A 13,418-nucleotide genomic window follows, 5' to 3' on the forward strand; every position below is an offset into this window, starting at 1 on the left:
TAGGCCTAGGGTGTAAGGTTTCTTAATCAGTGGCAGCTTTTTTCTGCCTGCATAACCCCCGTGCTGGGTCTGTTATGTGCTGCCACAGGGCGCAAATGGTTTCCCAGCGCCTTGTAACGAGGGAGGAGGCAGAAGACCTTCCTTGGGATTTCCTCTTCTCATGACAGTCGTAATGCGGGGTCCTGTCTCCTTCAGCCTGGTCCCTGACCTCCCTGATCCAGAGCCCTGTGCTCCAGGTGAAGCTCGCTGCTGCCTGGTTTCCAGCAGCGGTCGTACAGCCAGCTGCGTCGTCTTCAGGAGGGTGCCTGGTGGCTCAATGCAGATCCCCTTCGGCGTTCCCAGGGATGCGCTGCTGTCACATTCAACTGGAGCTGACCTTGCAGAAGAGACCAAGTTTTGTGTGTTTTTTAAAAAAAAGAAAAAAAGCCGTAACTATTTGTCTTGTCACTGGGATTCACTGCAAATAACTGATTTTTCAGGCAATGTATAAAGGCTCTTGGTCAGGTGTGATGTAAGCAAGGGCAGAACACGCAGTTCCCATTCCCATACTGGCTTCTCCCCTCTAGCACACAATTTTTTTCGTTTACTAATTTAATTGTTTATTACCTCAAGCCTTTGGCGACACTGCCTTTATTAACAAAACGGCCATATGGAGAGACAGCAAAACACGGAGGAGATAAACTTAAAAACAGTGCCGATGAGGGGATGCTGCTTTAGTGATTCTGTTCCTTGTTCTGGCTGACGGGCGATTCTGCTGCTCTCTGAGCAAACCGTGCAGGCTGCGGGCAGTGAAGGCTTTGAAGAGCATGTCAGCATTGGCTGCAGTTCTCCCCAGCTGCTCTCACTGAAGTCGGAGCAGACTTGAATTGGCAAGAGGGTGGTTTTTAAATCTGTAAATTATCACCACCACCACCACCCCCCGCACCCCCAAAGCAGCTGAATAATTAGCCAGGGGGTCAGTGTTTGCTCATAGTGAGACAGAGGCAGACAGTGCTGTGCCCTTCAAATGGTATCTGCAGTGCTATTTAGAAACTAGGGTTAAATTAACCTTCCAGGGTACGGGCAGCGCTAGCCCTGAATATGTGGCCTCTTCCAAGGTGAGCAGAACTTCTGAAGATGCGTAGGCTTAACTCTTTCCAGAGCTGTCCCACCAGAGCCTCATGGTGCTCCAAAAGCTGACCTTTAGAATGAAACCCTTGGTTTGGGTTTAAAGGCTGTGCTGCTTACACAGCAGTACCAGTTTCTGATTTACACCCAGTCTGGTTTTGCCAGAGCTGTAGGGAGCTGGTCATGTCATGGCTGTTCTGGAATGTGGTACAGTGAAAGGAGAGATAGAAATGGCAAATTTTCCCCCTCGGGGCGGTCAAATGCTGGCAGAGGTTGTCCAAGGAGGTTGTGGAGTCTCTGTCCTTGGAGATCTTCAAAGGCCAAGGGCACACAGTTCTCTGCGACCTGCTCGAGGTGAGCGTGCTGGAGCAGAGGGCTTGGCCCAGAGGACCTCCACGGGTCCCTTCCAACCCCCCCCTTCCTGTGTGGCTCTGTGCTTTGCTTTTCCTCCTAAAGCCCCTCAGCTCAGCCCCGATGCCCGCTGGAAAGGGTGCTGGGGCAAGGGACGATCCCAATCTCCTCCCCGAGGGTCCACCCCAGCACAAGCGCTCCCCACTCCACGAGACCCTATGGCAGACACAGTCAGGAGAGGGAAAAGATTCTTTTATTGTCAACAGCAGCTGCGGGGGCCCAGGAGTCACAGCTGTTCAGCCGGTGAAAATCAGTCAGCACCTGCAACGACAGAGTCAGAAAGCTCTGATAAACCCCCAGAGGCAGGAAGAGGCAGGATTTGGTTCCCCCCTCTTTGGGGGACGCTGTTTCCGAGGCATTCCTCATGGCCCAGAAGGGACAGCTCTTGCTGGCCTCCACTCGAGGCCGGCTCCGGTGCCTTCTCCCCAGGGGTGATGTCCCTAGGGAGCTGTGCGTGCGCAGGGATGCTGACAGTGCCCCTGTGCCACACAGCAGGGCTCGACGGGGAGCCCCCGGGGAGCTGCCGTGGGGCTCATCCCAAACCCTGCTCAGCACCAGCCCTCGCCGGCCCTTGCCAGCCAGCTGGGCTGACTTAGGGCCGTGTTCAGAGCTGGGAAAGATGGGCAGCAGCGCCTGGTACGCACCTGGCCTTCCTGACGTGCTGCACCTTCCTGCATTCTCTCAGGTTTGGGTCAGAGAAATCATTTCCTCTCTTCTCCTTTTTATTTGTGCTTGGCTGTCCCTCTCCTCTGCCCAGGCTTCTTTTCTCTTCCTTTTCCTTGACTTTTTCTTCTCCTGGTGGGAGCCTGCAAACCTTTCCATCCCACAGCGTGATGAGATGGGGAAAGCCCCAGGCCCCTGCAGTGAGCTCTCAGGTCAGGCAAGGGGAGCTCTTCCTACCTGGTTTCCTGGGGCAGGCTGGTCAGTTGTTGCAGGCGTGCCGGGGACTCTGCCGTGCCCTCGGGGGTGCCTGGAGGCAAATCTGGAGGTGCCTAAACCAGAAATTTGGGAGGTAGCGGCTGGCAAGTGACAGCCTGGGGTAGTGAGGGCCTGACTGCCAAATTGCCATCTTAGCTCTACAGAGGAGATGCTGGTTTGCATCGTGCACATTTTGCACAGTCCAGCCAATGCAGCCTAGACTTGATGAAGCTGTGACGGAGTAGGATTTGAGCAAAAGCCCTCTCAAGGTGACAGCTTCTCCCTTCTGTCCTTTTGTGGGTATTTTGTAGGTATGTTTTGTTTGATGAAGCAGATCATACTTAATGAAGTGCATTCCAGAAACAGCCTTTCCAGTTTTCCTTAACACGCACCACTCTGGGGGGAGAGGAGGAGCCCCAAAGGCACAAGAGAGCGGCTGCCAGGAGGAGGCCCAGCAGCTGCTTGGCCTCCTGGGAAATTACTGTCCCACTTGAGACATGTTGTCCCAGTGTCTGTGGAGCTGCCGTACCTCTGCCGCTTTGGGCCCTGCCCCTGTGTCTCCCCCAGCTCCTCTGTCGATGTCCAGCAGAGAGGCGGCTGCATCCAGAAAGGCTTTTGCTGGACGCTGGGTCTCTGCTGTGCCTGCAGGGCCACTTTGCTCTTCGCACCGCAGCTCTGGAAAGCAAAAGCACGTGCAGCAGCGTGACTTCTTGGAAGTCAAGAACACCTAAGCAAAGCCCAGCCGAGCCCTACACCACTTGTCTCCTCAACGTTGAGGTTTCTGGCATCCCAAGCCCCAGTGTCTGTGACAAGCCTCAGCCCCTCCTCCTACCTGTGCACCTGTCCATGGGTGCTGGCACCTCCTCGGCTGATGGAGGGGAGAGGCCGGCCACCTCCTCCCCAAAGATGTCCCCGCAGTTTTCAATGAGGAACTCCACCAGCACGTTCACCTGCAGACATGAAAGCCTTGGTCTCAAGCCAGGTGCCTGCAGACGTGTCAAGCAGCCTTTCCCACTGCTGACCCTTTGTCTGCGCAGGCGGCTGCGGCTGGGGGTTGCTCTTCCAGGCACCCAGCCCACCAGCCCTGGCTCAAGGGAGGAGGCAGCCAGGGACCTCTCAACAGCCAAGCTCCGATGGGCCGGGAAGGCAGCAGCCGGCTGCTGGGTAGGGCGTACCTTCTCGGTCACCGCCAGCATGGCCTGCAGCGGGAGCAGGTCCTCGTTGGGTGGGCTCAGCAGGTTGGGCCCGATGCAGATGGCCAGGTTGCTGCAGCTCATTCTGCTGGTGGCTGCGTTGTGGCCAATGTGCTGCAGGAGGGCCATCAGCCGCTTCAGGAGGAGGAGGTTGGCCACAGGCAACTTGTCAGCCACCCTGAGGGAAGAGGAAGACAAGGCTGATGAAGCAGAGGGTGCCCACAGCCGTCCCCTGCAGCTGGCCCCAGGCGGGTGGGAGCCAGCAGCCGTGTTGCACAGCTTTGCAGCTGCCCGAAAAGACAGCTTTCTGAGGAGCCCGTGCCTTGGCAGGCAGGTCCCAGAACTCTGCCGGTCCCTGCTCAGCAGGCAGGCTGCTGCCCACACTTACGCTTTCAGCTCCTCCACCTTGGCCTGCTTGCTGGCCCTCTCCATGGCTGCCATCCAGTCCTCGTAGAGGTCGATGACGAGGAGCTTGGTGGGGATGCTTCGCAGGAAGTCCTGCAATGCCAAGGGCTGCAGGTGAGCCTTTGAACGCTGCAGGCCAGCCAGGAGCTCCTCCAGCTGCAGGTCAGAAACACTCACCTTCAAGATGACGGCCAGCAGCAGCGCAGGCTGACTTCCCATGTCAATGTCCTTGCCGCGGTCCAGGGCCTCGCGTAGCTGCCGAAGTTCTGTGCCGCCGGCAGCTCTGCGGAATATCCCCTCCGTCGTCGGTCCTCGCTGGCGCAGGACAGCCAGCAGCTCCTGCAGGAGAGGCAGGAGGCCACTTGCTTGGCTGAAGAACCAAGCGGTGGCAAGGACCAGAGCTCTGCCCCAGACGTGGTTGCCTAAGCGCCACAAAGGGTCTGGGACCAGAAGCAGGTTCTGGGGGTGCAGAGTCCAGTGCCCTGTCCCCGCAGCTGCTGGGGACACGCAGGCCCTCTCCAGCGCAGCCGGAGGGAGGGCTGGGGACCCCGTGTGCAGGCTGGCTTACCTGGATGGGCCGGGGCAGCATGTTGTCCTCCCCACAGAGGGCTGCCAGGGGCTGCCCAAAGAGCGCCCTGCTGCAGCCGGAGCCCGCCTGCCCTGGCGCCTGGGCAGCGGCCGGGGTGCGCCGCAGGGCGAAGGGCCAGGGCAGCCCCATCCTCCTCCTGCTGGTGCTGCTCCCGCTGCTGCTCCCTCCTGCTGCAAAGGAAAACAGAGTAAGACACCACCAATGGAGACCCCAGGCCAGCGGTCCCAGCGCCTGCCCTGCCCTGCGCTGCCCCGCCTGCAGCACGGTGCTGTGTGGTGCGGCAGGATGGGCAGGGAGGCAGCAGCTGGAACCGCAGCTGTGGCTCGGAGGTGTTGACTTAGAGGCTCTTGAGAGCCATCGTGCCACGGGGTCAGCCTGTGCCAGCCTTCGCCCTGCCCTCCTGCAAGCTGCGGGCTGCAGCAGAGTCTCCGTGTCCCTGCAGAAGCACGTCCAGCAGCCGCGGCCCAGCAGTTGTCCTTGTCCGTCCAGGTGACATCCTTCCGTGGGCTGCCCAACCTGCATGGCGACACTCGGGACAAGTGAGCACAGCATTGCAGGAGGTTGCCTTGCTTTCCCAAACTCACCTGGTGCGGGGCAAAGTCCCCCTGCGTTTGCAGATGGGGCCGTCGCAGGCCCTTGCTTGGGATGAGCCTGCAAGAACCAAGAATCAGGCTGTGCTTGCAGAGCAGCCCCGCAGCAGAAAGGGCCACCAGCAGCCTGAGCGTGGCAGAGCTGGGACCCTCTGCCCTCCCGGGCTCTCTTCCCCATGTGGCAGGGTTCCTCCCAGTGTCACCAGTCAGAACGTGCTGGCGTGCTGCTGGCTTCCCAAAACCCTCTGCTTCCTGAGTGGCACGGTCAGACCCTCTGTCCCTCCCACACAAGGTCACCCCAGTCCCTGCGCATCCCGGCACAGCCAGAGGCAGGTGCAAGGCAGCCATTCTCACCTCTGCCTGTGCCTCCATCAGCCTCTCCAGGCTCCTGGCGCGCACTGTCCTCCACTGGGCGGGAGAGAAGGAGGGGAAGAAGGTGAGCAGCCATGGCTCTGCTGCTCGGCTGCAGGAGCAGTGCTCGGGGACAGGGCCCAGAGCAGAGAGACACTCACGGCGTGGCGGCGGCTCAGCTCCTTCTCCAGGAGCTTGATGGATGTCAGATGGGTGACGCGGGCTCCCTTGCGTCCTTCTGGTGTCCTGTGCACCGGGAAGGGAGAGGGAGAGAGCTGGGTGAGCCCCAAGCCGTCTCTTGTCCCTTGTCAGGCAGCTGTGCCCGAGAGCTGCCTGCAGCCCCAGGGGCACCTTCCCCAGCTGGGGGCTGTGTTCCCCCGTCCGTCCAGCTTCTCCTGGAGCATCCCCCCGGCTTACCCCAGCAGTGTGGCCACCCACAGCTCCTTCAGTGCCTGGGAGCTGCAGAAAGAGAGGGAAGACAGCGTCAGGCCCTGCTGCCCCCAGCCCTGGGCAAAGGTGGGTGCCTGCACAGCCCTGCCCTGTGGGGCAGGACAGAGGCGCTGTCCAAGCCCTGGGTCGCTCTGTCCTGCCCTGAGCAGGCTGTATTTGCCCTTCCCTTCTGGGGACCAAAAGGTGACCAGGGGATGCAGGATGGGGAAACATCCCCCATCCCTCCCTCCCTGCCACCGAGCTGCCTGCTCCCTGCCCAGCTCTGCACGCAAGGCAGAGGCCTGTGTTCATGGGATGGCGTGGGCACGGCTGGGAAGCTCTCCTGCCCGACCACGACTCACCCAAAAGTGGCGATGCAGGAGCCGGTGGGCCAGGCGAGGATGACAGAGGTGCTGTCCTCATCGGTGCCTTGCTCCTCCTCCTCCTGTCCATCCTGCCCCGCAGCCTCCTTCCCGCTGCTGAGCACCCACAGCTGGTCCAGGGCCAGGCGGAGCTGTGGGCGCAGGCTGGTGCCATGTCTGCAGAGAGCAGAGGCGGGCACTGAGCTGGAGGGGGGCTCCTTGGGCTGGGTCCCCACGCGCAGAGCCCTGTCCCCCACCTGCCCTTGGGACGGACATTGGTGCCTCCAGCACCGAGGGGCCGGGGCCTGGGGCTGGTGCCAGGGTGTCCCTGGGCCGGGGCTGGGGGCAAGGACCTGGGCTCTGAGGGTCTTACCGCAACTTGGCGACCACCAGTTCCTCGTGGAGGAGCAGAAGGCGCCTCTCGCTCCTCTTGCGGCCCCGGGTCAGCCGCACGTCCGCACTCAGCACCGGCTCGGCGTCGCTGAGAGCCTCCCTGCAGAGCAGAGCGCGGCGGGCATGAGCAACGCCAGTGCTGCGTGGCCCAGCTGTGCCCGCGTGTCCCCGAGCCCGGGGGGAGCCCACCTGGAGCCGCAGCAGCAGCAGGCCTGGCCCATCCTGCCCGGGAGAGGAGGGCCCTGGCCGTGCACCGAGGAGGGGGCCCAGCCGGCGACGGGGAGGCTGGGGAGCGGGGTGCTGGTGCTGTGGCAGCGCTCCTGGGCCAGAGGCTGCCTCCTGCCAGCGCCGCTGCGTGCCAGCACAGCTCTGCCCTGCTGCCTGTGGTGGCCGTGGGCTCCCAGTGACCAACGGTCTGAGCCCAACGGAAAGTGGGCGGGGCCTGGGGGGGCGGGGCCGGGGCCCTCTCCAGTATGGCCGGGCCTGCCCCGCCCGGGGGAGCCCCGAGCAGGACAGGGCAGGGGGCGAGGGCCACCTCCCTGCGCCTGCGGCCAGCGCTTTGACCTGGGGTTTTGACAGGGTCCTGGTCGATAAAAGAAGCTGTTTTTCCTAGAGATGGCCGTTGTGGCCTGAGGCAGACTCCTCTTGGTGGAGGCCGGCCTAGCAGTTGGAAGGCCTCTGGCAACCAGGCCGTGCTAGGCCTCAGGCCCCAAGGCGCTGGAACTGGAGCAGGCCCACCGTGAGGAAAAACTTCCATTTTTACCAAAAGACGGGGGGACTAGCAGCAGTCAAGAGCCGCTCGTGTCCTGCCAGGCGCCACAGGTAAATGAAATGTGTGGTGAGCTTCGGCAGGGAATTGTGGTGCCCCTGGAGCACCACCCTTGCTTGGGAAGGCCTTATCCCACCTGGGTGCTAAGGCTTCACCCTTGGCAATCAGGGCTGGATGAGCAGCACCCAGGAGCCCCTGCCCTGTTAGCCATGACCTTCACCCAGCCGGTGGCCAACACGGCCAGGGGCGAGTCTGTGGGGTAGGCCATGACCATGGCAAAGAAGGGGAAAAGTAGTCAGCTTTTGATGGCCCGTGTCTCGTTTCACTGTTGACCCTAAGCAATGCCTTGCTTCAAATAGAAGCCATTCAGAGAGTTACACACCCGCCCTTTTCAGGAAAAATGCAGGAAATCAGAGACATGTAGCAAGTTCTCTGTTGGCTGTTGTACACCGCAGCAAGAAGCAGCGTGGGTCCAGTGGCTAATGCTGGAAGGGGAATTCAGCACTTCTGGGAAAGGGATATAAAGGCACTCTTGTGGGCCAGGCTGGGATTGGGAAGCCTGAGTGGGTGTCTGGGGTCCCAGCTTTCCCGCAGTGCTGACTGTGGTGCCTGCTGCTTGTTCTTCCCTGCAACGCCGGTTGCATCCACCTGCTGGGGCTGTGCTTGGGAAGGGCTCCGGGGGTGAGCAAGCCCACGGGAGAGGGCTGCGGAGAAGCTCTTCTCCAGAGATCTACCAGAAACTGTGCAGAGCATCCGAGAGGATGCTCTGTGTGACAAGGGAAGGTGCCCGTTGGTCCAATGTATGGAGCCTGCAGGGCTACCCATCCTCCAGCCAGCAATCCAGGTGCTGGGGGGTCCCATGTAGGTCTCCTGAGGTACCCTTTAGCCCCGGGCAAGGTGTCGTGCCTCAGTGTGTGCTTGCAGGGCATGTTTCCTTCCTGCTGACAAGGCCGGAATTGCAGTTAAATGCCCCTGGGCGATCCCGAGCCGAGCAAACTTTTTTCTATGGGTCACACTGCTTTGCAGTCCGTGTGTGTGGTTCAGCTCCTGTATAGGAGCTGAGGACACGAGGTGACCTAGCTCTGAAGCTGGCCACTCTTGCTCCAGGCAACTCCAGTTGCTTGCGTTTTCCTTCAGCTTCCCCAGCCTGATGATCTCCACTGTCACCTCCTCCCTGTCCTACAAGAAGTATCCCTCTCCCAGCCATTAGGACAGTGGCGCAGCACTCAGAATCCAGATCACTGGCAGAGAAGTAGGACAGAGGAAAAGAGAAGTTCTCCTTTGAAAGAAATCCTTCTTTGTCCTCCTTTAGCTACCAGTGGATGAAAAATAGGGGGACAGAATTTCAGGCCAGCCACAGCACTGGCTTTCAAGCCTGAGCTTGTCATGTCATGGCTGTTCTGGAATGCTGGTACAGTGAAAGGAGAGATAGAAATGGCAAATTTTCCCCCTCAGGAGCGGTCAAATGCTGGCAGAGGTTGTCCAAGGAGGTTGTGGAGTCTCTGTCCTTGGAGATCTTCAAAGGCCAAGGGCACACAGTTCTCTGCGACCTGCTCGAGGTGAGCGTGCTGGAGCAGAGGGCTTGGCCCAGAGGACCTCCATGGGTCCCTTCCAACCCCACCCTCCCGTGTGGCTCTGTGCTTTGCTTTTGCCCTGGCTGAGATCTTCAGGGACTTTGTGCTCCATTTTGTGTTGCCTTAGGGCTACAATGTGCTGGGGTTTGGGGGCAACAAGGTTATGGTATGCCAGAGGTCAAGCGAGTTAGTGTCAAAGTGTGTTACTGTTATGGACAGAATCTGTTTGTTGGCCCTGTGTTCCTGGGGTTATGGCATTTTTATCTTACCTTGTGATCTGTGTGGTGGGTTTTTTTTTGTGGAGAGTGCCTTTTTTCAGCTTTTTTTTCCTTTGTACGGTATGGATGGGTGCCTTTGGTTTGTGTACGAAGTTTCTTCTGGTTGTTTTTCTGCTGTGCTGGTGGATGGTGATGTTTTTTCTGTCTTGAAACCATCGTTACTGGTCTAATATATCTCCTGCAGGTCAGGCAGTGTCACTTCTGGCGTGGTCTGACTCATTTCTGGTGAGTTGGTAGGTAGGTATGGAGGACTTGTGGTCCCTCCATGGAGGATGACTGCTAGAGGACTAAGAGGCAGATCTGTGGAGGGGTGAGAGGACTGCTGGCCCATAAGTAGTGACTGTCAGAGGACTAAGTGTACTTGAATTTATGTGGGCTTCCAAATTCATGGTTGTTTCTCCTGCCTTGCAGAAAACCCATGGGAAGTCACCAGCCACACGGAAGGATAAAGGGTTTCCCACGGCTACGTGGCTTTTTGGGTTTTGCTTTTGAATAAGAAAGTCCTGTCTCTACATGAGTAGAACTATAAACGGTCAATTTTGCCAACTTTAGAAAGCAGGGAGCAGCACTTTAGTGCTGTGCCTCACATGGCTGCCAGGGCATGGTGAGAAACAGCAAGTGAGTTTCTTCCTGGAACCTTCTCCAGGGGAGCAGTGCTGCACTTGTCAAGGTGAGGGGTTTTTTGGCTCTATGCGATTGCAAATGTGAGGGGTTAATTTTCAGAACACAGCTACTAGGGAGCAGCACATTTGTGCTGTGCCTCACATGGCTGCAAGGACAGAGTGAGAAACAGCAAGAGAATTCCTGCCTGGCACCTTCTCCAGGGGAATAGTGCTGCACTTTCACAAAGTGAGCTGTGGTTCAGCATGAGTGCACAAGGTTTTGGTCAATTTTCTCACCACAGGAAGCTGGAAGCAGCACTTTTGTGCTGTGCCTCACATGAGTGCCAGGGCAGGGTGAGAAGCAGCAAGAGAATTCGTTTCTGGAACCTTCTCCAGGGGAGCTGTGCTGCACTTTCTTAAGAGATACTTTTTCTTTTAGCTCTGCATGAGTGCACAAGGTTTGTGTCAATGTTCTCAGCACAGAAAGCAGGGAGAAGAAGTTTGGTGCTCTTCCTCACATGGCTTCCAGTGCAGGGTGAGAACAACAAGAGAATTTTTTCCTGGTACCTTCTTTATGGGAGGAGTGCTTTACTTTCCCAAAGTGACTTTTTTGGGCTCTTAATGACTGCAACGCTGAAGGATTAATTTTGCTCACCACGGAAAGCAGGGAGCAGAACTTTTGTGCTGTGCCTGACATGGCTGCCAGGGCAGGGTGAGAAGCAGCCAGAGAATTCGTTCCTGGAACCTTCTCCGGGGAGCAGTGCTGCAGTTTGCCAAGGTGAGTTTTTTGGGCTCTGCGCAATTTCAAATGTGAGGGGTCCATTTTCTGACCACAGAAAGCAGGGAGCAGAACATTTGTGCTGTGCCTTACACGGCTGCCAGGGCAGAGTGAGAAGCAGCAAGAGAATTCCTTCCTGCCACCTTCTCCAGGGGAGCAGCCCTGCACTTTGTCAAGGTGAGTTATTTGGGCTGTGCATTATTGCCAGTGTAAAGGTGTCCAGTTTCTCCCCACAGAGAGCAGGGTGCACAACTTCTCTACTGTGCCTAACGTGGCTGCAAGGAAATGGTGAGAGGTAGCAATAAAATTCCTTCTGGAACCCTCTCCAGGGGAGCAGCACTGCACTTTCCCAGGCCATGTTTTTTGGTTCTGTGTGAGTTCAAAAGTGCTGTGTCAATTTTCTCACCAGAGAAAGCAGGGAGCAGAACTCTTGTGCTGTGCCTCACATGGCTACCATGCACGGTGGGAAGCAGCGAGAGAATTCCTTCCTGGTACCTTCTCCAGGGGAATTTCCCAGTTCCCGAGAGACTCCTGGCACTGGCTGCAAGGGGGCTCCCAGCCGAAGGGAATTGAGGTGGGAATTGGTGATGTCTCCTTTCCTTAGTCACGTTAACACTTTGGAATAACAATTGGATGCTTCGCTTCTGTTGCTCTTTTATCATATCGCTCACAGTAACTGCTACTGGTTCCTTTTATCATATTGCATGCTATTTTCTTTTATTGCAATATAAGAAACTGCGTTTGATATATTCCATTATTTGATATACTTGATAGATTTGATTATATTTGATGTAGAGTTCAGCTTTGCTGTGTATCCAGTCAGTCAGCAAAACATAATTTGACGTAGTCGGCATCGTATGAAGTAAAACTCTCTCTATTTAAGAAAAAAAAATGTTCCTCGACTTGCTATTGTCAGGTGGGAACCATTGCCTTATGGTGTTTGGGCCAGAGTGGTCTGGTGGTGCTGGGCAGTTGGGCCATGCCAGGGACAGAGGGACGGGAGCAGGGGAGGGGGCGGGGGGAAGGGGTTTAGGGAGGGACGGGTGGGAATGGATGAAGGTGTTTAGGGATGGAGCGGGGTGTGTGGGGGGTGGGGCAAGGATGTGTGTTTGTGGGAGTGGGGGGGGGGGTGGGGGGAGGTGGGGGGTGTGTGTATTGATAAACCGGGGGTGGGGGCGTGGGGGGGGGTTGAGTGTGTGTGTGTTATTTAGAGAACAGATTGGGGGGCCTGGGGGAAGGGTTTTAGGGACGGACGGGGGGTTAATGGAGGCCTTTAGGGAAGAACCGGGGGATTGGGGGAAGGATTTTAGGGACGGACCGAGGGTGGGGGAGGGCTGGACCAGGGTCTGGAGGGAACAGGTTTTAGGGACAGGGCGGGGAGGTGGAGGTGGGGGATGATTTCAGGAACAGCCAGGGTGGAGGAGGGGGTCAAGGGAAATCTTTCAGGGTTGTTTGGGGGGAAGGATTTTGGGGACGGATGTGGTGTCTGGCGGGACGTTTGATGCCACTGTTTAGATTCCACTGTATATACATTTATGTCCAGGGATTCTGTTAAGGGAAGGCTGCTGGCTCGGCAAAGGGACGAGATGTCTGAGCTCCCCAGTTGCCACGCTCTGATTTGCTGTGTAGCTCTACGTTAAACACACCTGCGCACAAAGGTTAGGCCAAGCTGACTCTCTAAAGCTGTTAGAAGTGACGAATTAAGGGACCTCTCATCCAGGGAGTCAGCCTCGGGAAGGATGGGGAAGAAAGAATGGATGGGGAAAAGATCTGCGTTCTCTTCGGTGATGCAGAAAGAGCCTCCGGGTGAGGACGTTGTGGTCGCAGGAGGAGACAAGCCGATAGAGTGCTGCGATCCGCAGAATGTTGGTTGGAAGTCGGACAAAGGTAATTGTTGTGGGGGGAGATCGTGACCTCTGACTCAGATAGCCCCCCGAGAGAGGGCAAGGCCCCGCTTGGGGAGCACGGGGAGCTAGTAAAAAAGCTCAGCAGTGCTGTCTGAGGGTGTGTGCTCGTTTGCATTAAAGCAAGCAACTTGTAACCCATCCCGTGCCTGACTGAAAATGCGTGTGTAATGCGCTATGAGTGTGCAAGTGCTCTGCTGTCCATAGTGCGTACCCTCGAGGAACTGGGTGAGCACGCTCAGAGGAAACATTCCCCCGTGCTCCCAGCACTGCCATAAAGAATGCCGGCCTTCTGAAACTTGCAAGCAAGGCTTAGAGGGTTTTTCTCCCTGACCGACTTTATGGCATCATTCCCACCATACTGGAGAGAGCAAATCTTTTTCTCTTTGGTGGTGAAAGCAGCTTGGGGAGTGTCACTGAAGTGCAGCATCTTTTTAACCTCAGGTCTAAAGTGCCACCGGTCCTACCGTGGGGTACGTCCTTCCTCAGGCTTTCAGCAAACGGAAAGGATGCATCAAACCCACCCCACAAACATGTCCTGCGCTTTTTTTATCTTTCCTGGAACGTGGGGACATGACCCTGCTGGGCCATCAGTGCCACCTGCCTGGGAGCCAAGATGGTGCCTTTACATTCCAGGCTAAGGACTTACCTTCTTTTTTTCCTTTTCAGCGACTTTAGAGCCATCCTTAGGGAGGCTGGTTAAGCTGGTTTACTGCACAGCTGGTCGCCAGTGGAGGGAAACGGTAAGCTCCGCTGTTGCCTTTG

At 57.3% G+C, this 13,418-nt stretch overlaps 1 protein-coding gene across 1 annotated transcript; it reads right to left on the bottom strand.

Annotated features, from left to right (window-relative positions):
• Positions 1–1,772: 1,772 nt before the first annotated feature.
• Positions 1,773–4,752, bottom strand: LOC121082267 (T-cell activation Rho GTPase-activating protein-like). The gene is made up of 8 exons (XM_040581614.1): positions 4,603–4,752; positions 4,212–4,373; positions 4,018–4,127; positions 3,612–3,807; positions 3,269–3,386; positions 2,966–3,111; positions 2,419–2,510; positions 1,773–1,779 (listed from the first exon to the last, which is right to left on the bottom strand). The coding sequence occupies exons 1-8, from the start codon at positions 4,750–4,752 to the stop codon at positions 1,773–1,775; spliced, it is 981 nt and encodes a 326-aa protein (XP_040437548.1).
• Between the last annotated feature and the right edge of the window lie 8,666 nt (positions 4,753–13,418).

Source organism: Falco naumanni, unplaced genomic scaffold (assembly GCF_017639655.2).
Source record: "Falco naumanni isolate bFalNau1 unplaced genomic scaffold, bFalNau1.pat scaffold_52_arrow_pat_ctg1, whole genome shotgun sequence".
Classification (NCBI taxonomy): domain Eukaryota; kingdom Metazoa; phylum Chordata; class Aves; order Falconiformes; family Falconidae; genus Falco; species Falco naumanni.